This window comes from Carlito syrichta, unplaced genomic scaffold (assembly GCF_000164805.1).
Source record: "Carlito syrichta isolate Samal-C Ts95f unplaced genomic scaffold, Tarsius_syrichta-2.0.1 Scaffold308996, whole genome shotgun sequence".
Taxonomy (NCBI): Eukaryota; Metazoa; Chordata; class Mammalia; order Primates; family Tarsiidae; genus Carlito; species Carlito syrichta.
The window spans coordinates 641746-666886 of NW_007253092.1; the positions used below are offsets into that span (position 1 = coordinate 641746).

The 25141-nt window shown below is 37.6% G+C and overlaps 1 protein-coding gene across 2 annotated transcripts in view; it reads right to left on the reverse strand.

Moving 5' to 3' along the window:
- CHD7 (chromodomain helicase DNA binding protein 7) overlaps positions 1-25141 on the reverse strand; it is a 128395-nt gene that overhangs the window by 28061 nt on the left and 75193 nt on the right. Inside the window, exons 7-18 of one of the 2 annotated variants that reach the window (XM_008066526.1) lie at positions 23427-23541; positions 19572-19655; positions 17971-18108; positions 17751-17872; positions 17146-17389; positions 15808-15984; positions 11937-12080; positions 10535-10790; positions 2783-2993; positions 2075-2270; positions 1665-1832; positions 1251-1430 (exon numbers count right to left, since the gene is read on the reverse strand). The exons of the other annotated variant lie outside the window; for it this stretch is intronic. Of the exons in view, the coding sequence (XP_008064717.1) occupies positions 1251-1430; positions 1665-1832; positions 2075-2270; positions 2783-2993; positions 10535-10790; positions 11937-12080; positions 15808-15984; positions 17146-17389; positions 17751-17872; positions 17971-18108; positions 19572-19655; positions 23427-23541 (2035 nt within the window). The remainder of the gene's footprint in view (positions 1-1250; positions 1431-1664; positions 1833-2074; positions 2271-2782; positions 2994-10534; positions 10791-11936; positions 12081-15807; positions 15985-17145; positions 17390-17750; positions 17873-17970; positions 18109-19571; positions 19656-23426; positions 23542-25141) is intronic. 2 annotated transcript variants of the gene reach the window in all.

A 25141-nucleotide genomic window follows, 5' to 3' on the forward strand; every position in this document is an offset into this window, starting at 1 on the left:
CTGCACTCCAGTCTGGGCGACAGAGTGAGACTCCAACTCAAAAAAAACCAAAAAACAAATGACCCAGCTATTTGACTCCTGGTTTATAGCAAGGAGAAAAGAAAACATCTATCCACACGAAAACTTGTACACAAATGTTCATAAGATCATTATTCATAATAATCAAAGGGAAACAACCCAAATTTCATTATTAAATAGTGTTAATAACCTAAATGTCCATTATCAACTGGTAACTGTGGTCTACTCATATAACGGTATATTGTTCAGCAATAAAAAGGAATGAATTATTGATACATGCTAAAACATGGATGAACCTCAAACTAAGTAAATGAAGCCAGACACAAAAGATCATATGTTGTCTGATTCCATTTATAAGAACTGTTCAGAGTAAGCAAGCCTTCAGAGTAAAAAAGTAGATCAGTGGTTTCCAAGGATGTGGTGAGGGGTATGGATAGGGACTGACTGATAGTGAGCATGCAGATCTTTTAAATGGAGTGATGAAAATGTTCTAAACTCAGATCATGGTGATACTTGTACAAGTCTGCAATGTGGTAAAGGCATTTAACTGCACCCTTAAAACATGTGAATTTTATAGTAAGTTAATTACATTTCAGAAAATAAAAGTGGCATGGGCCTGTGTTTGCATGGCTGGAACAAAATGCAGTGAAGCCTCCGAAGGGGCGCTCTGGAGGAATGGTCAGGTACTGTGACGACCTTGGCCAGAGCAGTTCTGATACAGAGGTGGGGGAGGGGTGCAAGCTGGAAGCTGAAAAATAAGTAGAAAGGGAGGCAGTGGGGACAGTGGAGAATATGCTTGTATGGAATTTAGGAAAAGAAGAGCTAGACATGAAGTTGTAGCCAGAGGGGAAAAGAGATTTTGTAAAGACAGGAGTGACTTGATACTTACAGACTCTTCGGGAATCAGGATCTGGGGAGAGAAGATGATGATGGAGCAAGTGGAGAGGATGGGGTCAAGAACACAGGTGAAGGGTTAGCCTTGGAGCTGGGAAGCAGATACGAGGACAACGAGGGGAAGGTGACCCCAGTGCCAGACACACAGAAGGAAACTCGCAACATAAGGAATGCTTGATGTGCTGTGGGTTCCACAGGAAGTTACTAATTAATTTGGTCAATTCCCAAAGAAAAGCAAATGTTTGCATGCACCTTGTGAGCACTTTTACAAGGCATTTTGGACATGACCACTATCATGCTTCTAGGGAAAAACCTGATCTCTTTGGACTGATTCGCACCTTAGCAAATGTGGAGCCTTTCCCTTCAGACTCAATGGTAATAGTGTGAGTTCGACGTAGAAGGATCTGATCAATATCTTCTTCACAGAATTTAGACCCTTCATCCTCCTCATCCATGAGTGCACCATAGGCCCCTTTTCGTAGAAGATCCTCTATTTCTTTCTTGGAAAGTTGTTGTACCTGTTTTGGGAAATATTTAAAATATTCAAAATAATGTAGAATTAACATGTCTGAAGACTAAGCAGATGAATCATTTTTCACAAAGAGAGTAAACCTGAGTTATAACAAAGTGTGACAAAATATGCTTAAAATATAGAGGCTGAAAAGTAATCAGATGCTGAATAATTTCTTACTATTCACTAAATAAAGGAAGGAGGCAGAATAAATGAATGATTTGGGCAGGTGCTGTTTTACCCCATTGGTAGCATTTTCTCTTCCACTCATAGACTGCAGCACAGCTTTATCCAAACCGAGCTTCAAACTAGCCTTGTCGAACATTTCCCTTTCATAGGAATTTCTTGTAATCAGCCTGTAGATTTTCACAGATTTGCTCTGTCCTATTCTATGACATCTAGCCTGAGCCTGGAAGAAAAATAAAATTAGTGGTTATTAGAGTGGACTGAATGTTTGTCCTCTTGCCAAATTCATATGGTCAAACCCTTATCCCATGGTATTTAAAAGTGGGGCCTTAGGGAGATAATTAGGATGGAGTCCTCATGAATGAGATTCACACTTGTATAAAGAGATCTAAGACCTAGCTGGCTTTCTTTAGGCTAGGTGAGGACACAGCAAAAGGCATCAGGAAGATTTTCTCATGTGTATACCTGAAGGTCATTTTGGGGATTCCAGTCTGAATCAAAGATGATGCAGGTATCAGCAGCAGTGAGATTAATGCCTAAACCTCCTGCCCTTGTACACAGGAGGAAAACAAACCTATCAGAATCAGGTTTGGAGAATCTGTCAATAGCTGCCTGGCGGAGATTGCCTCTTACTCGGCCGTCGATCCTTTCATATGGGTACCTAGAAAATATCAGTATAAACAAGGAGGCCTGACAAAGAGCTACAATATAGTTGTTCCTTTTTTAAGTATTGCAATACAAAATATACATTAACAGATTGATATGACTTATAAAAAATAATTTCAAAGCAAACAGAGTTTCTTGTAGCTTTTTAATACAGCTGATTGAATGACTAAAGATTAAATTTTATTCTACTTCCCCTCTAGTAAGATGGCTAAATTCTAAAAGCAGCTGACAGTAAGATAACAAACAAGTTCAAATTTTCTATTCTCCTCTAGTCAAATGAAAGTGATAGGGGGAAAAAATTGCCCACAAAAGTATGCAGTATCCTCCTATAGTCATCATATAAAATAATTGCTATGTACCATCTACGTTTTTAAAAAAGCATGTGACACATTTTCCCCATTCCATCCCCTTGATCATAAATGTCACTTCTAGGTGAACAAACCACTTGGAGACCTGTGAAGGGTAATTTTTGATTTCCTTTTTGAATTCTGATACGGTGGCCCTCACCGTCTTTGAATGAGGTAGTCTTCCAGTATGTCCAAGCAGCGCACCATCTGGGAAAAGATAAGCACCCTGTGGCCACCAGCCTTCAGTTTTGGCAGCAGCTTGTCAATCAGCACTAGCTTGCCAGCAGCCTGGATCATTGCCTGGAGCTGAAAATCTGGAGACTCTGCATTGTGTGTTTCTTTAAACTCTTCCAAAATTTTCTCTTCAGCACCTGCAGAGATTGGACAGCATAACGTGAATACTGTAGAAGGTTTTATTACTAAAAACAATGAACTTGCTTTCAAAACCCACTGCAAACTATAGGAACCAGGACACCACACTCCTGTTTATGAGCAAGAATCTATCCACTTAAAGTTGGGTCTATACAAAACCATATACGTACAAAAGGGATCAAAGTTTTAAGCACAACACATTGAGGCATTTAGAGGGAAAACCACATTTTTCAACAAACAAATGTTTGCTGTCTGTAAAAACAGAATTTCAACAACAGACTGTCAAGCCAGAAGTGGCAGAAACAAGCCAAGGGCCAGATACCTATAAAAAATTTGGAACCCAAATTGCTAAAGAAATCAAGAACTGTTTACTAGCTGAACATAAACACAAACAATAAAATCTGTTCTGAAATGACGAAACAAAGGAATAGAGTATTAACAATTACAGTGTAAGAGCAGCAGCAGGTCGGGTCTATAATTGCATATTAATATAGTCAAAAGGAATGCAAAAAGTGGAATTCAATTTTAGGTTAATTTTTTGGAAGATCTGTGGAGGACCTAAGCACACACTTTCTGTTCTAATTTCTTAATCTCCCTAAACATTCATTCCCAACTGATATTTTCCTAAGATACAAAAAATTCTATCTTGAATTTCCCAAACCCTTTAAAGCTTAACAAGCCAAACAAAAACCCTCTAAGTGTTTGATATAAGACTTCTATGCTTAACCCTTTTTTTCCTCAAAGCCCCACATGAATTTTTGCTTATTCAAAGATCTGAGTCCACTAGAAAGAAGCCTCAAGAAGATGGAAACCTTTCTAAGGAATGAAGTCCTACCACTTCCTCACGTCCTGACCCCAAACACATGCTTATTCAGGAAGCAGCAGGCTAAGCGTCCTTCAACTGCTTAGGTGGCTTAACTAGAATTATGCAGCATTGGTCTGGCCTCCTCCTGCCTCTGGGGTTAATCAGGACATAGCTGCTGTGCTCAGCTCCTATCCCTGAAAACAGCGGATGTGTTCACTACTTCTTTGAAAAATACAAACACACCCACTCATCTTAATGGGATTATTTCCCAACCTTAAACCATGCCAGAAACTTACTACTTTCCTACCACTGGTGTTAAGCATGTGAACTAACTATACACAAGACAGGGGACACCTAAGCCTCAAGAGCTTTAAAGGCTAGGTGAACTGGAGGCCACCACAGTCACTCAGATAGTACTTCTACAAAAAGCACGAGATGTAACAAAAGCGCAACCCTACCTCCATTTTAAAAGAGCTCATGGAAATTACCTTACGGTATGTTCATATGCAGAAATACAGCCTCTTAATTATTAATCAACAAAGAATTTACTGAGAACAGATTAAAGTCACATAATGTCTTTCCAAGCACTAAGGGCTTCCACAAAGCACACTGACTTCTTGTGAAGGGGGCTGGCAGAAAACACCAGCTCTGACACAGCTGTTAGCCCCTCACTCCCTTTTTCCACATGAATAAAAAGCTAATATTCAGAATTCTTCAAGTATGGGGGGGTGGGGAAGCAATAGTTTTATTAGGAAAAACCAAAGAGGAACATGCTGTTTAAGAGCACTAGCAAGGTATTCTTGAATAAAGTTAAACAATGTTTTTCAAAATTTGAAATTCAGAAACCCAGGTTCTAGATCCAGGACAAGAAAGTCCTCAAGAGATGGGGAAAATAGATTTAAGTACATATGTTACATTAGGCCTTTTAAAGTGTGTTTTTGCTGCATATTATAAGCTCTTTGCCATTCAAAAATAGAATCTACTCTTATGATATTTGAGTAATTATTTTTTGTCCATATAAAGATTATAATCCATAATAAAATAAAATATAGCATTTTAGTAGTTTAAAATAATCAATGAATTTTTAAAAGTGAAATAATCATTTTGAAAAAATAAACAGACATGTCTGAATGAATTTTAGCAAAAAAATGAAAATATTAAATTTTAAGTTTATTCAGAGATGAGGAAAATAACAGTTCTGCCTTTTCAATGCTACCAATATTTCCAATCTTATAAAGAATAGTCAAAAAGAAAAATGTATTCTTTCTTACCTAACGAAAGCTACTGCTAAACTATCAATTCAGTTTTTTGTTATGAATTCAGGTTCCCAAAGTGGCAGCCAGTTTGCACTAGTAACACTTCACTTAAAACTAACATTGGCAAACATTTCCTGTATGATTCTTTTGACACTGTATTATGTATGGCAACACCGAAGGAAAGGAAGTAGGGAAGGTGCTGGGAGGAAGGGAACTTCTACCTTCAGATGTCACGGCCAAACTTTCAAGATTACCACCGAAAGGTTTACCTTGATACTATAATGTGTAAACCTCAACCTGAAGATTAACTGGAAATGGGTCAAATGACTTTGTTGGTTCTTCCCGAAGTTAAAGTACAGATGGTATTACATTTAAAAGTATGTGTGTGCATTAAGGACAACTAGAAAGAAGCTTGAAGTCTTTTTACTTCAACAGATGGTCACTGTCAGGGCAGTAAATGCAAAGTCATCTAGTCATATAAAAGCCATGAACAAACAAGAAAATATTTTGCTCTTGAAGAACACCAGAAAAAAAAAATACTGTTTTCTCTCTGACATTCATTCCATCAAGCAAGACTCATTCTTGCTTTCTTTTTGCCCACTCTTCTCTACACTCCCCCTACCCGCAACAATAACCACTAATGACTCTTTTTTTTTTGAGTTGGAGTCTCACTCTGTCGCCCAGACTGGAGTGCAGTGGCCGCTCCCGGCCACCGCAGCCTCGACCTGCTGGGCTCCGGCGATCCTTCCGCCTCAGCCTTCCAAGTAGCTGGAATTACAGGCGCACGCTGCCATGCCCGGCTAATTTTTTGATTTATTGTAGAGATGAGGTCTCGCCAAGTTGCCCAGGCGGGTCTCGAACCCGCGGGCTCAGGCAATCCTCTCACCTCAGCCTCCCAAAGTGCTGGGATTACAGGCTGAGCCACCGAGCCCGGCTCAACATTATTCTTAACTTCACATCATGAAACCTAAAAATTGGAAATTCCACTCAAATGAAGCTTGGACCAAGAATAGCAACCCCATTTATGTCACCCAGTTACACTAACAGAGTGCTGAGAGTGTGTCAGACACTGTTGTAACCACGTAAGTAGAAATATTAAGTCACAACAAAAAATATTTCTCATCTATATACAGTTTGCATTTTACCATCACTTCTAGATTTTTTTCTTCTGCTGTGCTTATGTTACCATTAACTTATGCATATAGTTGCTTCTATTTTTCACAGTTATGGAAATGTTGTGCTCCGTTGAATTGAAGTTTAGTTTGATTGGGGCTGCTTTACTCTGCCACACCCAAACAAATGCCAATTTAATCTCCAAAATTAAAGAATCTCCTTTTAAATGTCTCCTTTTAAATGTTAAACACATGTTTCTACTCCAGATTGTGAATGAACATGAACAGCACTGTCCCTGAAGTACTGTGAAATACAGTGTCTACATAAGTTATCCGGACAGCCGTATGCTTAGCAAGTGTAACTATACTTTTGCACAATAATTTCCCCCAAAAAGGTATAAGGACACCTGCTTGATGGATACTTCTTAACTTATTGTAAGGACAGAAAAGCTGACCTCAAGGTGTGACCAATTAGAACAAATGCCACGGATGCTAAGCCTCAGGGAGTCCTAAGAGACTCCTGGGGAACAAATGAGCTATAGATGATGACCCTGGAGAGCAATCAGCCAAGGAAGAGACCCACCAGCTGTGTTATGGGGGAAAACACCCCACAATGCTCAATGCATATAATTAACATGTGACCAAGCAGGGTAAACTTGATGAGACTTGATGGCGGTGACTATCTCACCACCACCTCACTGAGATTTCCCTTTTCACACACAACCTGCCAGCAGTATCGAAGCTCTTTTGTGAGAATCTCCTATTCTTTTCTATCCCCTTGAAGGCTTTTATTTATTTCCCCGTTATCAGCTATTAAATGCAAAAACATGTGTGTATACAGTGCATGCACACACATGTCCTTTGCTCACACCATCATTCACCCAAGCCTCAGCACTTCATCTCTCTAACTCACACAGGCTGGATGACACCATAATGGTCTGATAAGCTCCTAAACACATTGTGATTAGCTGGCTGGCAGTATTAGACATATAATTATCACACGATACTCTCTTTAGAAAACAATGCTAAAAGCACAAAATTTTAAAGAGAAATTCATTGATGGCACACCACAGCAATGACCTCAGGTGCTATGCTCTGAGACCATCTTCCAGGCTTAGACCACTCTGTCCTGTGGTATTGGCACTTTGGGATCTGGGATTGCTGATAGTTATGTAAGCTATTGAAGAGGGAAAGATTAAGAACTCTTTAAGTTAGCTGTCCTTGAACCTCATAGGCTATGATAAAGACAGACCAGGCTTTCATTTTCCTCTGGAAAGGAACCTAATTGCATTGATGGCCAATTATCATTGTGCACAACTACCTCAAATGAGCCTGCCATCACCTTTCTTTAATCCATATTAACTTCCACCCAGAAAACGACAACCTCCAAGCTGGTCTTCCTGCTGTCAGTCTTTGTTTCCTCCTATCTTTCTTATATGATGTTGCCTGATCTCTCATCCTAAATCACATTTCTAATCACTGCTCAGCTCAAACACTAGTTGTGGCACTCTACTGTCTACAGATTAAAGCCAAAATTACATGCACTAGCTTTTAAGGCCTTCTGCAGTAGGGTCCCACCATGTCTAAGGTACACTGTCTCACTATTTCTTACAAGTGCCTTATACTCCGGGGAAGTTCCCCTTTGTTTTCCTGCCTTTCTTTCTTTGCTTGTGTTATTAATTCAGACTAAATGTCCTTTCTTTTTCTAACCCTGCCTGGCAAAGCCCTTTCTACCCATGAAGGTTTATCTCAAAGGTCATCTCCTTCTAAAGGTTTTCCTATTCTTTTTTGTTTTTGTTTTTGTTTTTGAGTTGGAGTCTCACTCTGTCGCCCAGACTGGAGTGCAGTGGCCGCTCCCAGTCACTGCTCCTGGCCACTGCAGCCTCAACCTGCTGGGCTCCAGCGATTCTTCCGCCTCAGCCTTCCAAGTAGCTGGAGCTACAGGCGTGTGCTACCACACCCGGCTAATTTTTTTATTTTATTGTAGAGATGAGGTCTTGCCAAATTGCCCAGGCGGGTCTCGAACCCGCGGGCTCAGACAATCCACTCACCTCAGCCTCCCAAGGTGCGGGATTACAGGCTGAGCCACCGAGCCCGGCTGGTTTCCGTTTTCTATAGGTCATTTTCCTTTTTCTGTCCCCAAATCTTCAATGCCACAGGAGCATCTGGAGTCTCTCTGAACCTATTCTGGTTCGGTGGCTACCCGATTTGCACATCGTTCTTTGTCCATTTAAACTCTGTTAAATTTAACTTGTCCTAGGTTTTTCTTTTAGCATTAACATGGAATGTGGTTCTAGGCCTATAAACAGACCTCGAACAGGAGCAGACACACTCACGCAGTCTCTCCTATACACATTTCTTTTTCTTTCTTTCTTTCTTTCTTTTTTTTTTTTTTGAGTCAGAGTTTCATGCCGTCACCCAGGCTAGAGTGCAGTGGAACCATCATTCATGGGTCGCCACAGCCTCCATCTCCTTCTGCCTCAGCCTGCTCATTTTTTGGGGTTTTGTAGAAATGAGGTCTCTTGATGTTACCTAGGCTGGTCTTGGACTCCTGGACTCAAGCAATCCTCCCATCTTGGCCTCCCAAAGTGCTTTTACAGACGTGAGCCACTGCACCTGGCCCTCCCACACACATTTCTGAAACACATACCAGCAACCTAGGTTGTGCAAGGGCTCTTCTGGAAAAAGCCTGGGGGAGATGAGATGACAATAGAAATTCAATATTCACCCCAAGTCCCAAGAAGAGTAAATAACATTAAATCCACACCTTGACGTGCTGTAGGAAATTTCAAAACACCAAAGAGTGTGAGAGGGAGAGCAGCTTACCTACAAAGGAAAAACACTTAGGTTGACCACAAAAGCAACAATGGAAACGAAAAACTAGTAGAATAGTATCTTCAAAGTGCTGAGAGAAAATAACCGCCATTCTAATTGACCTATCATAGTAGAAGGACAAGGAAGCAGAGACATTTCAAATGTATAGAGAGCTTACCACCAAGAGTTCACTGCAAGGACTACTAAAAGAGATTTAGAGATTTATTTGTTTTTGAATAGGAGGTCTTACTCTGTCATCCAGGCTGGTGTGCAGCTTCAACCACCTGGGCTCAGGTGATCCTTCTGCCTCAGTCTCCCAAGTAGCTGGGACTATAGGTGTGTGACACCACACCTGGCTAATGTGTTAATCTTTTTTTTTTTTTTTTTAGACATGAGGTCTCGCTATGTTGCCCAGGATGGTCTCCAACTTCTGGACCCAAGCAATCCTCCCCCCTCAGCCTCCCAAAGCGCTGGGATTACAGGCATGAACCACCACTCCCAGCCTAAAAGAGGTATATTTATTTATTTAATCATTTTAATTAATTTTTGTTTTTTGAGTTGGAGTCTCACTCTGTCGCCCAGACCTCGACCTGCTGGGCTCCGGCGACCCTTCCGCCTCAGCCTTCCGGGTAGCTGGAACTATAGGCACACGCTACCATGCCCAGCTAATTTTATTTATTTATTTATTTATTTATTTATTTATTTATTTTAGAGATGAGGTCTCGCCAAGTTGCCTGGGTGGGTCTTGAACCCGTGGGCTCAGGCAAACCACTCACCTCAGCCTCCCAAAGGCGTGGGATTATAGGCTGAGCCACCGAGCCCGGCTGGTTTTCCTATTCTTAATCCCTCCACTAACTAAAGTAGTTCCTTGGGGAGAGGGCTCCTTTCTTATTTACCTTTGCACTCAGCAGATAATCTTACATATCATAAGTATGAAATATTTACCACTGTAATGAATTTTGGAAGTCCAGTATATAGTACAGGTTTTAACCCATGTGAGTTACATTACAGTAAAAATTCAGGTAAAAAACAGGAGGGTCATTAATTGTCAATCAGTAACAGGAACAAACTATTATAAAAACTTTATGAAAATCTCGCATTCTCAGGGAATAGAGATGCTAAAAGTCTCCAGATTGAGAAGAATATAGGACATTTTCTATCAAAGGTTTGAGACAGTGGAGAGCTGTCTGTCCACACCAAGGTTCCTCTAAACACTCATGCATATATACATTGAGAAACCTCAATCAGGGGCTAATTTCTATTTAGCTGTTAGCATTTCAGACGATTTCTAGCCATGGAACACTAAGCTCCCTTTCAAGCATATGAAGGCAGGAGAAAAGGCAAGGTCAGACCTCACTTGGGATGGCAGGGGCAATGGTCACTCAGCCACAGAAGCACAGAGAATAGGAAGCTAGTGAGACCCACACTAATGGTGAGATCCACACAGGATACAGGAATGACCATAAACCATGAAATCTTCAGACTAGGGGAAGAAAGGCATTTCTGGTGCTTCATTCGTCATTTAAATAAGTTCACAAGCGGGGCAGGCTTACCATTGATAAGGTACGGATGATTGCAGCACTTTCGTAATTCCATCATAGTGTTTAAAAGGTTAGGTACATTAGCTTGTCCACCACCTTTGGAAAGAAATGTAAAATTCTTCTCAAGGATGGCTCGGTAATATTTCTTCTGAATGTTTGTTAGCTCAACTTCAATAATAGTTTCTTCTTTGGGGGCCAAGTTCTTTTCTACATCCTCTTTGAGACGTCTCAACATCATTGGCTTTAGAATAGCCTGAAGTTTTTGCACCTAAAAAAGGACCTTACGTAAATACCGGTATCATGATTTGCTTGCATGTTAAGACATATTATAACATAAAAAATCAGAATTATCTTATTCATTTACCATCCATATTCATTTTTTAAAGCCAGGTAAGGGTACAAAGGAGCTAATCTTTTAACTTTCTTAAGAGAAGTGATTGAAGGTTGGATGATTCTATGTCACATGGACTATTTCACCTATCCAGAAGCTCTGGACAGACAAAAGGCTTGAAAAGTTCATGACAAAAAAAAAAAAAAAAAAATCCAATTTATTCAATTTCAGCTTTCCCTTTTATTTGTCTTAAGCCGTGAGGAAGTTGTGAGAGATGATGAGGAAGAGGCAATGCCATGAGAATGTTCTGCTTCTGCTCTCTTCCTTTCCAGGGAGAGCGAAAGAATGAGAGGAAGTGAGCCGGGAGCTGTCTAGGCCCTGCATCGAGAGCAAGCAGTGATGTCTCTCTCTGGCTCTCTTTTTGGTCGATTGGCAACAGGATATAATACACTATATATTTTTTATCTTAGAAAAGAAAAAAGAACAGACTTTACTCTGAACTAAGGTAAGAGATTTTAGACAACAAGTCAGGGGAAGAGACACATAAAAACCAAGATTTTAAGCCTCTCTCCATATTTATTTCAAAGATAACACATAAGACATAATAACTAATACCCCACAGCTCTTACAGTGAATAAAGTAACCAATCACTTTTCATATACAATACCTACTCTATTTCTCACAGAACTACTGTGGGGGTAGTTGTGCTGCATGTTTTAAAAATGAAAGTATGTAGGCTGGAAGATGTAAGCAATGTGGCCAAGTCTATGTGCTTCTGAAATAAAGTAGAGTTTTAGAAGTCCAGTAGGCAAATAGCAATCTGTGAAAATTACATCAACAGGTATGTAACCTCTCTATAAACCTCAACAGCCCTTCAGGAAAGCAAACAGGAAAACAAACAAGAAAACCTTCAGGACGATAAGTTGGAAAGTCCAAGGAAAGGATATATAAAATTCTGTCTACTAGGTGGAAAAAGTTATGATATAATTTACATTCTAAAATAGCTTAAGTATTAATGTTTTGCCATTTCACAGGTTAATCTTCGATTTTATGACTAAAACACAAAGTAGAGGTGGTAAGTACCTGCTCTTCTGTTTTTAGATCACCAAATTCTTGCATAAAGGTGGTTTCTGAAGGGAAGCGACTTGGCTCCAAGAAATGAAGCAAGCTAAAGAGTTCTTCCACAGTGTTCTGCAGTGGGGTCCCCGTTAGCAGCACTTTGTGTTCCTAAGGTAATGCAAGGAAAGCAACTGACAAAACCGTAACAAAAACAATTCCTTAACACAAAAGCCCCTCACTAGATACATATTTTTCTAGTTCTACGCATCATTAATTAAGCATCCACACTATGCAAAGTACAGGAATTAGGCATGAAGATACAAGAACATGGGTCCTCTCCAGAACGCCACAGACTCCTTAAGTGTGTCTTGCCATATTGCTTCACCCTGGGGTTATTAGATTGCTATTTTAGTTCCACGCTTTCCAAGTCCCCTAAGTGTAACTGCTTTTCCCCACTAGGGAAGTTTTTTCCTAAAATCCCCCGACTCAGATCAAGTGTCCGAGCTTCTTTCTGTTCTCTGTATCAGCAGTGCCCTCATCTCTCCATCTGCTTCCTGCATGACTCACTTTAGAGACAAAAGGAGTACTTCTACATGCAAAAGCATATAAAAAACTGTTTTGTTCTGCAAAAATTTACAACTAGCAAAGAGGTCATCTTGGTTTTAAAAATCTCTTTAAAAAAATCAGATGTCATTTATAACTTTGTCTCTTTGAACAAAGTTAGGTATTTCTTCATTAATTTTCCTGTTTACAAGCTCTTTCCCCAGCTTTCCTCATGCAGTTGTACCATGATCCTTCTATCACATGTATGCAACACATAGGAGCTGTTTTACAGTGACCAGTCTTAACAACAGTGAGTTATTAAGAGCCTTATTATTTTCTACTTTGTGTACTGCTTGACTAATAAACAATATACCTTCTAGTAGTTGTGAAAGCAAAACTCTGACTTAACTTAGAATCTGACAAGATTTGGTTGCCAAGCAAAGTATATGCTCAGTAAATACTCAGTGAATGATGTAAGACATGCTAATTTTCTTAATATCTACCATGTCATATCTGTCAATGAAGCTCTTTGAAAGTGAGGTGAAGGAGTTCAATATGCTTCTATTCTTCCTTTGCTCTCCCTTTGAATAGAGTCTCTGATGGAGGAAGTTACATGGACCACCATCATCTTCAGACTCACTAAATTTATAAGGAATAAGGAGCATGCAAATAAATTCAAGATTTTATAATGTGTCACTGCTGGTGGGTAACACAGGCCACAGTCACTGACATATGTCCTGGATTTACTTATCCAGAAATTTTTTTTTTGAAGTACCATCACAGATTCAGAAAGGAGTTATTGTGGCAGAAGAGCTGTACTGATATTGTACTGATTGTCTCCTCTGTAGGACTAGTTTTTTCATATCCTTTATTACTGAGTTAAATGGAAATTCTGAATGCCTAACCAAATATTTTAAAAGTTAAAGCCATTTTAACTTATTAATTGCAAAATAAACTTACTTTAAAAAAACCTCATTTCTTATGCTGCATCCCTTCAATGGCTACTAACACTCAGTCACACCAAATGATTATACACACTACCCTTTTACATAGCTGCCTACAAGCAGTGGAATCCAACTAGGTTTCAATTTGAAAGTGGGTAATTATTTAAATAACACGATTAATATACATAATATCATAAAACACCATGTGAGAAACCCAGGCTGTGGAGCTTATGACCTCCAACTATGCTAGCAGACAGGCCTTTGCCTTGAAAACGTTCCCATTCTTTTAAGCTCTGATTGAGTGATGCCCATTTAATTTCATTTCAACAGACTTAAATTTGTGTGGGGCCTCCTGACAATGAAAGATGAGATAATAGAATCAATGAAGAACTACTACAACCTCCACAGCATGCCCTCCTTGTCTAAGAGAGACAAGGAGATAGCTTTGCATTCCCAGAGCTCCTGTGGAGGAATGAAGATGGCAACTGCCCCTCAACGTATCATCTTCAAAAACACTTTGTGTCTGCAGAGTTGAAGACACTCCTCGGTCTTCCTCTTCCGAGAATGTACTTGGAGATAATCCTCATCAAGCACATTTCATCATAATTTAGTCTAGAGCAGGTAACAGCAGTTCCCTATAACCTGCATTGTAGCTGGATTATTGTTATTACACACTATTGACTATGACTTGGTCCCAGGAGTTCAAGGCTGCAGTGGGGCTATGATCGTGCCACTGCACTCCAGCTCGGGTGACGGAGTGAGACCCAGTCTCTAATAAAAATAAAATAATGATAATAATTCAGCTGGGTGCAGTGGCTCATACCTGTAATCCCAGTACTTCAGGAGGTAGAAGCATGAGGACGGCCTGAGCCCAGGGTTTCAAGGCCATCTTGGGCAACTTGGTGAGATCTCGTTTCCATAATAAATCAGATAGTTGGCTGGGCCTGATGGCAAGTGCCTGTAGGCCCAGCTGCTTGGAAGACTGAGGTGGAAGGACTGCCTGAGCCCAGCAGGTCAAGGATGTGGTAGCCATGACTGCTACTATACTCCAGTCTGGGTGACAAAGTGAGACTCCAACTCAAAAAAATTCATTAGGGAGAAAAATGGGAAAGTCTATGCTAAATCGGATAATTCAGGCCAACCTTTTCCTTTAAGCAAAACTAAGTTTTGTTTGTTTTAAATTAAAAGTATAGCTGGATAACCCAATCCCCTTAAGAATAAAAGAAGTCACTTAAAAAAACCCAGCTGCAACAGAAATCTTTTCGGTGTTCTTCTTGGTAGTACCAGTCTTCAGCTAAAAATTTATAGCCATGAACATTCAGAATATTCCTTCTTATCTCAATTAACAGGAGATCAAATGAATCTACAACATTAAAGGGATTTTTAAAACCTTTTTGTACTTTTGTGAAATTTATAAAATCATCCAAGGTTTACTCAATGACAATCACTTTGCAAACTACAGAGTGAAAAGAAGCCCAAGGATGACTGAGGTTAAGTAGCAATTTCCACTAGAAAATCATACACACAGTGGTATGGGACACAAAAACCAATCAAATTCTACATCAACTACTACAATATGCTGTTTCGTGACACTCCTAGGGAAAAAAATCTAGAAAATCTAATCAGGAAGACTTGATCATCTCTTAGGAAACTGGAAGAATCTAGAACAGATGTGGTGTAAAACACCAGATCAAATTTGACATATTGCAATGCCCCAAATCTCCCATTTCTTCTTTTTTTTTTGATCCCCTATGGGATCCAGTGTAATGTCCCAAACTTCTAAGTTTCAGTGTAAACTGAACCAACTTCAGATATCCTACCTAACTTACTAAGAACTTGGATCTACAAGTCCTACTGGCCCCAAAACAGCAAACCCTGCGAACATAACTGGATTATCACCACTGAGGTAAAGCTTGGCCCAACAGTTAATGAAATGGCAGTATAGGCTTAGTGTACTCATCCAAAATTCTTGGGACCAGAAGTGTTTCAGATTTGATTTTTGAATATCTGTATTTATACTTACTGGTTGAGCATACCACATCCCAAAACCCCAAATCTGAAATGTCCCAATGAGCATTTTCTTTGCAGGTGCTCAAAAATTTTTCAATTCTGGAACATATTTGACCTGGGATTTTTCTATTTGGTATGCTCAACCTGTATTTATGAATAAATGAGTAAAGCAAATACTTGCAACTCACTTCAGTGAAGATATCATGATTCTATTTTGCTATTGCACAACTGCTTAAAGACACCAGCAAGTAACATAAGAATTAGGAGGGCAACAGCAACTTTTAGATAACTGAAAGCTCAGGAGAATACATTATAATATTTGACACACTTTTCAAATACTGTCCAAATCAGTAACAATTCTACTGAGGTTCAATGTAATTGCCAACATGATCACTGACCAAGTCCATCATCTTGAGTCCCTCCAACAGCTTGCAATTCCTGTTTTTCAGTCTGTGAGCTTCATCAATGACCACACAGCGCCATGGAATATTCCGCAGCTCGGGACAATCAGTCAAAATCATCTCAAATGTAGTGATGATGGCATGAAACTTATAGGACCCCTTTATCACTCGACCCTACAAGAACAACTCTGAATTATTATTAAGCACGAATGATTACATTAGCTATTTGCAGATGCTTAAATAGCACAAAACTTATCTATTTATCCCTCTGGAGAACTCATTATTTTAGGTGGCACACATTATATTTTCAAGCTATTTTGGGGATTTTAAGCTGTTATGGTACAGCAGAGTTTTAAAACCTTTACTTTAAAAATCAACTAGAAATTTTTTAGTAAATTTTGGATCCAATTTCCTTACAAACCACACGCAGTAAAGTACCAACCACTAAGTGTACCCATTCTAGTCACATCCTATAGACTCTAAAAAAAAGCCAAAAGGATGATGTGCTAAGTTGACTTTCTCAACTTTTTCCTTTCATAATTTATTTTAGACTTTTAACATTTTAAAATAAAATACTAAAATAAAAAATTCACTTAGGGTAGAATTTATAATACTACTCAAATCTAAAGACAAACACAAATGCAGATTTCAATCGTTTTTCTCCTTTAGTTGTAGGTCAGATTTTATACTTAGAACACACATGCATATGAAACAAAATTCTGTTCTATTCCAGTACAGGACTCACATTTACTATCTTTAGCTTAAAACTATTTGAACACATATTATTCTTTCTTATTATGCCATTTATAATGCTTCACTATTGATATCATACATGAATGACATACAGGTAGCTAGAATTAAAAAAAAAAATTAAAGTATTGTTATCTGGCTTTTAGAGTCAAAGTATAAATTTCTCCCTTGGATGTATTTCATCCAATGTGTCATATATTTCAAGGACTTTTTTATGCTCAATATTTTTCATTTCTAGTACTAGTATAATAAAATATTCTTTCTGTTCACATTTAGTATTACCAATTTTTGTTTAGTTTTCTCTTAGGCTTGCAAAATAAAGCTAATTAACATATCAGCATATTAAATTAATTTCAGTGGTCATCCAAGGTAAAACAAAATGTCATTCCTTCTAATAATCAGATGACCGACGCTATAAAGATAAAGATAAAGAGTTGTATTCACAGGTGTAGAAAGAAAACACAAGCATAAATTGGATACGAAATCTAAAGCAAATTTCTCAATTTAGCAATATCTAGACTTTGAATTTTAAATGCCTTAAAATAAACGTAATAGGCACAAGGAATACGACTTGAGAAGTTTTACCTGGGGATCTTTGAAGTACATTTCATACAACTGAATGGTCCGACGACTAGCTTGACTCCCATGATACACAACCACGTTCAACTCTGTCCAGGTTCGGAATTCCCTTTCCCAGTTGGGGATTGTGGACAATGGGGCAATTACTAAAAAAGGGCCATGGATTCCTTTCAAATATATCTCATAGAGAAATGTAATGGACTGGATAGTTTTTCCCAAACCCATTTCATCTGCTAAAATGCAGTTTCGCCTTTGAGAGGGAAATAAAATAAGAAAAGTTCAATGAATATAGATATTAGACACTGCTGTCTTTCCACAAAGCATATACAGTTATACTCACAAATGCATATCTATATGGCTTGAGATATTCTCTTGCATTCAACAAAACATATTTTCAAACAAAACTCTCTAAAAAATAAAAATTACTCCCATATACTCCTAGCAATCTCTGTATTAATATTTGTTAAGTAAATATTAAGTGTATCTACAACATTTGCTTAAAAAAATTATTAGAGTTTATATAATACATTCTCTTTAATAGTATTTTTAATAACCACAAAGGAAAGGGGCTATAGACATTTTTAAAAGTGAAAAAAACATGCTGTACATACATGTTGTACCAATTGAAAAGCAGCCAGTTTACTCCCTCCAACTGGTATTCCCTGAGTTTGTTATTGTTTTTATACTCCCTGGAACTCTCCGATTTCTTCCAGTCATCAGCAGGAGGTCGCTCCTGTTTCAAATATACAGTAAATCCCATTAGTGGTTTCCCAAAGACCACACTGCTACGCTATTTTCAAATTAAACTCTCCACCATTCACCAGTTCTTACCACACGCTCTGTTTCCGGCTCCCTGGACATTAGTTTCTCAAACTCTTCGATCTTCGCTTGATCTATGTCCTGCCTCTGCTCCCACGTGCTGTCTTCATAAGGAAGTGAGCACCACTTCACTAGATAGTGAGTCACGGGCTGGGCCAGGTTTAAATAAATCAGAATTAGATTCATTTGACCAAGTATGTATACAGTAAGGAAACACACGTGCTCTACTTCATTTATCAACAGACACTACCCCAGCATCAGTGAGACCTGAATTGAAAGATATCTTAAAACTATGACTATTAAACAGTTGTTCCTAATTAGAGTCCCACGTCTAAACTGGAAACAGTATCACTGGGTATTATCAGAACAAATGAACTTTTAATCTAAATTATTGGTAAGTAATATTCAAAAGCCAGGATGCATAAAGAAATAGCTAATGCTGAATTTCAACCCTATTCTTATCTGTGCAAACCATTCATCAAGAGTCTGATTCAGACTTACATGGTAAATCATCTTAGCATATTTAAATGTTTACACAATTGGCTCATTTCTTAAATGACAAATAGACGTAAATTATTAGGATCTCTATCTTTTCCTTAAAGAGAGTGACACTGTTTATGTCATTACATTAAAATATTATATTTGAGCTCTAGAAGACTGGAGGGCAAAATACTTTGGGTGATACAGATCAGTAGGATTTCTTTTGTCTTTTCTCTAGAAACTCTTGGGTTTGTTGATGTTCATTTCAGGATCATAGTACACAGATATGGTTGTGATGTTAAAAATATTTTCTGTACAATATAAATATGCTATACAACAAATATTTTTAAAGTACAACTAAGCAAAACTAGAAAAGTAATAATGTTACAAATATGGTCTATGAAACATTATGGAGTTTCATGATACAGAGTTTGGTGTAAAATAAGAGTTCTATGCAGACTCTCCCAAGACAAGTAAGATCCAAACACTTTATATATAAAATTCAATTTATACGAAGAAGCCAGGAATGACAGAACTCATGGTGGTTGGGCACATCGTTACTAAGACGCAATGCTCAGAAGTCACTAGACTTGTTTTTATTCTTACTTCCCTATATAATGTCCTTTATAACCTCACAGGATTTTGCAAAACAACATGAGAGTGCTGTGACTAGAATCTCATATAGAGAAATATCTTCTATATTCTTTGTACACCACATTAAATGATGTTCATCAACTTCACTAATGATGTTCAATGCTAAATAAAATTAAACTCCATTCTGCCACAAGAACACTCTCAATTACATAAGGACACTTTATGTTGTATGATAGATTCATACCAAAATGCACTGAATTCCTTACCGATCACATTCTGAAATTGTGCAAAATGTCAATGTATTTGTCTTATACTGTAAATCGATTTAAAAAAAAATAACTAGGACTAAATATAAAACACATTTAGCACTATTGCTCAACATAAAATTAATAAATCAGTAAATCTCAGTTAAATTTAAACCAAGCAAGTCACAACCAAAGAATCTGACCAGGACCAGGTCGAGGATTCTACTGTCTTCTTCATAAACATATATGAGCTGCCTGAATCATCACTTTGTAATACAAATGATCTCCTGTTACCTCTCCCCGGTCATCTGTGCTACGTGCAAAGTCCATTATCCGGTCAACCTCCACATAATCTGGATTAAAAAGCTCATCTTCAATCTATACCAAAGGGGAAAAAAGTTAAAACGTATATTATTTCCTAAGAAGAAACACTATTTCACTTTTTGCCAGGCGATAATATTTTGGGTCACAGCAATATAAAATTTATATTTGGCAAATTCTATTATATTAATTGAAATGCTATAATTTAGTAAAATCATTCCCCATGAGGAAATCAGACTTCCCAGACTTTGTTAACTGGGTCTTTTAATTACTGTGTGAAACCTTTTACTGAGAGAGAATGTTTAAGAATATTTTAAATGAAGTGTGAAATTACAATTCACTAATGAGCAATCCAAAAGGCTTATGGCATGCAATGCATTTAGCATTCTTGAAAATACAGTTTGCAATAAAGAATCAGAGTCATGCACAGTAAGTGTTACTGGAGTCTCATAACCACTGGAATTGTCTGATGCTTTATAGCATCGTTTACAGAATGTTATGCAAAAGCTAAAAACACGGAAACCAACGAATTTCATATTTTAGCATGAATAGAGTTTACAGTGTTTGGTAGTCTTTGCCAATCAATATTAGTACCTCATTTAGAATAACCATCTTGTCTTTAATCTAAGTGTTCTAATGATTTATTTGTACTAAACATAGAGTGCTTAGGTAAAAGTATTAAGCATAAAGAAACAAGGCCTAAATAACTGGGTTATTTAACCAGTATACTAAACAATCTTTACAAAAGTAAAGTAGTATTTCTTGCTTGAAAAGTTATCTCATGTTTAAAAAAAAAGAATATGGTTCAAAAGAAAGTTGCAGACTAAGCTATACTTAGGTTCAGAGAAGTTTCAGATGTTAGTCAGAAAACAAAAGACACGTTACTATGTGTTCCTATAGATAAATTTATCAATAATATAACCATGCTAAAATACTTTGTAAAAGGCACACTAGAAGCTATTTAGACATCATTCTTACTGCCCGAGTTGCAAGTTGAAAAGATAAGCAACTCAGTGATAGCTCAAGGAGAACAAATGTTCTCTGGCTACTGTGTCCATTCAAAGCACCTACTTGGGGTGCCTTTGAACTGTGGAGTATGAAACAAAAAGTAGAAATACAAAAATATGTTTCAGTTGCCTCAGGCTTTTACACAGAGGTGATTAGCAAGGCAAAAAGAATCCACTGAAACCTTCAATAAATATAAAATGTCAATATATTAATTCATTGACTTTACCAAAAGCATCCAGATTTAGTGAAACAATAAGTATGTGTTATTCATATACAGCATGAACACCAACACTTTCCACAAACTAGATTTTGATGGCAAAAGCTCTCTAAGACTTGTAATTAAACACACACTTTTATATTCAGGGCTGAATTAAGATCCCTAACTTTTCCTAAACATTTCTACTTTTTAAGTGAGTAATCTATGGCATTATGCATGTGATAAAATTTCCAGTCTAAGTGATATTTTAAATAGAGGTTTGAGGTGCAACAGACTTATAAGGCAGCCTAAGGTAAAACAAAGAATGTAAAAATAGCCATAACTGAAAATCCCAAAGTAGCAGAGCCATGGAGTACACGAAGCCACAATCATCTATGGGGTAAAACAAACAGGGGTGTGTGTGTGCATGTGAGAATACAAATAGAGAGGGAGGAAGAGGATTTTTACCCTTCTCTGTTAACTCCCATTCAGGACAGAACTTAAGATTGCTAGTTGCCAAGTTACCAGGTGGATAATGCATTTTAAACTCAGTGCAAGCTATTCACATAGACTCACATAGACAGGCTGTGTAGTTAGGGCCAGGCACAATTCCTTAAAGAGAATGTGACTACAGGAAGCAGTTTAAATAAATTTAATAAGCAGGACTAGAATTTGAGTATGGGAAAAGCTACCATCGTGTCCCCCCGCCCCCCACACCGCAGTCTTAAAGAGAAGGTCAGAAGAACATACGGTGTCTCTTTCTAAAAGGAAGCTAATGATTTCAACTTGTCCAATGTCACAAAAATCTAACTTCGTTTTATTAAGAAGGGTGTTTATTAAAAAGTATTTACGGGCAGGGTGAGATGGCTCATGCCTATAATCCCAGTACTTTGGGAGGCCAAGGTGGGAGGACTGCTTGAGCCCAGGAGTTCGAGATCAGCCTGGGCAACATAGTAGAACCTCCACAAAAATAAAAAAAATTAAACTGGTGTGGTGGCATGCACCTGTAGTCCCAGCTACTCGGGATGCTGAGGTGGAAGGATCACCTGAGCCTAGGAGGTCGAGGCTGTCCTGAGCTGTGATTGTTCTGATCATGCCACTGCACTCCAGCCTGGGCAATAGAGTAAGAAACTGCCCACCCCCCCCCAAAAAAGTATAAATAAAGGGTCTTCTTAATATTCTCCAAAATATAAGAACTGAGTCACATTTGAGTAATTCCATTCCACTCAATTCAAATCAGTCAACGCCAAAAAAAGTGGAATATTCAGAGAAGCAGAGGTGGTGATACAGACGAGTGTCTAATAAAAGAAAAGAACAATCACATGATCTCCCATGAATATGGACTTTACCATCTGCCTGTTGGGATCATGAAAATCAGATTCCAGAAGAACACACACTTGTCACTTGATGTTATACAGATTTTATGATATAAAAATACTAAGTACTCTTCTGTCTCACCATTCTCTCTCCAAAAAGGAGTGGAAATATGAAGCAGATTGTTAAGCTGGTATTATTGTGCATCAAATTTTATACTTCTTTACATTTTACATTCTGTTAACTCTTTTATGGAAAGAAACTAATAAATCAGCAAGTCTTATCTTTCAATGCAGGGTTTTCTTTTATCTACTTAAGACTGTAAGTGAAACCAAACTGGTGATCAAAAGTCCAGAGTCACCAATAAGCAGCCTGTGAAAGCATTTTTCCCCCAATGTAATTGATTGGGTCTAGGAAAGACTTGGTAGGGTCTAGGAAAGACTTGGTACTGCTTGTAAATACAGATTTTCTTCCCTGCCCTAGGTATTGCTGTTGTTCTATAACTGATAACCTAGGATAAAGGGGCACAAAGATATTATACCAACTTCTATACCACAGCCCATCATTTGTGAAAATGAGTTTAATGAACACTCTTTGAGTAGGCATTGACTTTAACAAAAGAAAGTTGCCACATACTTTCCCCAATAGAAATTAAACTTCTGTATCTTAGAACTTGTACATAAAATTTACTGTAGTTTTTATTATGACTACTTGTATAGCTAATCCTGAATTGTACCCCACATCTTCAAAATAAAATATACAAAAAGAAAAAAAATGAAAGAAAAAAGAATTAATGGAGTATTATATGGAGGACATTATGCTAAGGGAAATAAGCCAGACAAAGAACAAAAAATGCCATATGATCTCACTTATATGTGCAAGCTTATGAGCTCCTTCACGTGTAATTTTGTAATACTGCCAGTTCAAAGGGGTTTCATGAGAATTAAAGGTGATAATGTAAAAAACCAAAAAAATTTACTGTAGAGTTTTTAACCTGCTAAAGCTCAATAGAACTTTTGTCTACTTATTTTTCATTGTCTTGTAACTGTACTGTCATTACAACTTTAATCATACCATCCCCACTTATTTCCACATAATATCATAAGGACCCATATCTTCTAGACTAAGCAACAGGAAGAAGAATGAGAAATTTCCTGTTTACACATTTTTCTTCTAGCAATAATCAGTTACCAATCTGCAAGTAACAGCATCAAATGAAGCAGATCGGCTTTTCCTAATTTACTGAACTAAAATTCAAAATTTAGAACATTTTAGTAAATACCTTAGAACATTAACCAGGTAGTACATACCTCTGAAAGGAATTTGTTCTGGCCCTGTTTTGCCTTAAATCGTTTAATCTTTTGCTGAATTCGCTTATCTTTTTCCAGATCTTCTACAGATGCCCATTGACAATGAAGATAAGAGCTGAAAATAAAATTATATACTTGAAACATGTCGAAAATAATTAATCCTTTATTATACGTCTTTTACCATTCAAAAAATCAACTAAACAGACAATTAACAAAATAACCTGCTTAATTACTCATAAAGGCTGCTGAGCAACATTTGTATAACTACTATTGTTTGAGAACAAGAAGAGAAAACCAATAATAGTGCCCAAAATTTGCCTTCTGTTCTAGGCTTCCTGCTCTTTTATCCACTACCCATTTTAAAAAAAAAAAAAAAGTCACACACACAAAACAACAGAAAATGGCTATTTCCATAAGTGAATGGATTACACTTTAGTATAAAACAATTAGCACTACAGGGTGGTCTTAATTCTGAATTTGTATCTTAAAAATAAGAGGTCTTTATCAAGTGAAAAAAATTCAAATTTAAAAATAGCAATTTCTTTGGAGATAAGAGTGAGTTCAGGGTACCATCAATTCAGACAAGACCTATTATACTGGCACCAAAGGTAAAGCTAACCTAGAGCTCTATAGCAATCCTGGAGAAAAGAATCACCATCCACTCCCTGAACACCAGGCCATGTCCCCACTAGCTCCTAATCAGTTTCTACTCTCCTAGCTTGTGTTCCTTTAGGAGCTCTAAAATGATGTCCCTTGGTCTCTTGTGAACTTTTCTCTCACTATATTTTCCAATTTTCCAAAAAATAAATATGTAACATTGTCATAATCAGAAACAATTATTATAAAAATAGCATACACTAGTCTCCTATTTATAGCCTACCCTTGCACTGGTCAAGTCTCCTTCTCTTTAGACTCCTATCCTCTGCTCTGAGCACATGTGGTACTTTCCGGAACCTGAATTTAAACACACTCAACTCTGTCTTTTTCTTCCTTGAGACTCAGAGGAACACAGTTAAGGTTTTATGATACCTTTGACATTCTTTCATTATTTCCATATTCCTTTGTCTCGTCATTCTTTCCCTTCCCCCTAAACAGCCTCAACTGTCTTTTATTTCTCTTTCTGGTGATGGTGATGACATTAAAAAGAAATGAAATGCTTGAAGATATACCTCTTTCAAATCAACATACAACTACTCTTAGAAGTTATGCAGCAATGATAAGAGCTTTCAAAAATGATTAATGATATGGGGCATGCTTATGATATTAAGTACCATATAACTAATACTGATGCAATGTTTGATATAATTTTCAAAGGTAGGACTAATTTAGTTCTTCTGTAATTGACTGAGGTAAAAAAGAATTTTAAATACATATGCCTTATTTATCTATGAGTTGGTATAAACACTGAAAACACACACACACACACACACACACACACACATACACACACACACACACACACACACACACACACACACACACACACACACTAGACTAGATGAAAATGCATCAAAATGTTAATACAGGTTAACTATTTCAAATCTGAAAATCCAAAATCCGAAATGCTCCAAAATCTGAAGCTTTTTGAGCACCAACATGATGTTCAAAGGAAATGCTCACTGGGGTTTTTCAGATTTTGGATTTGGGATGCTCAACTGCTAAATATGGTGCAAATATTCCAAAATCTGAAAAAAATATGAAATCCAAAACACTTC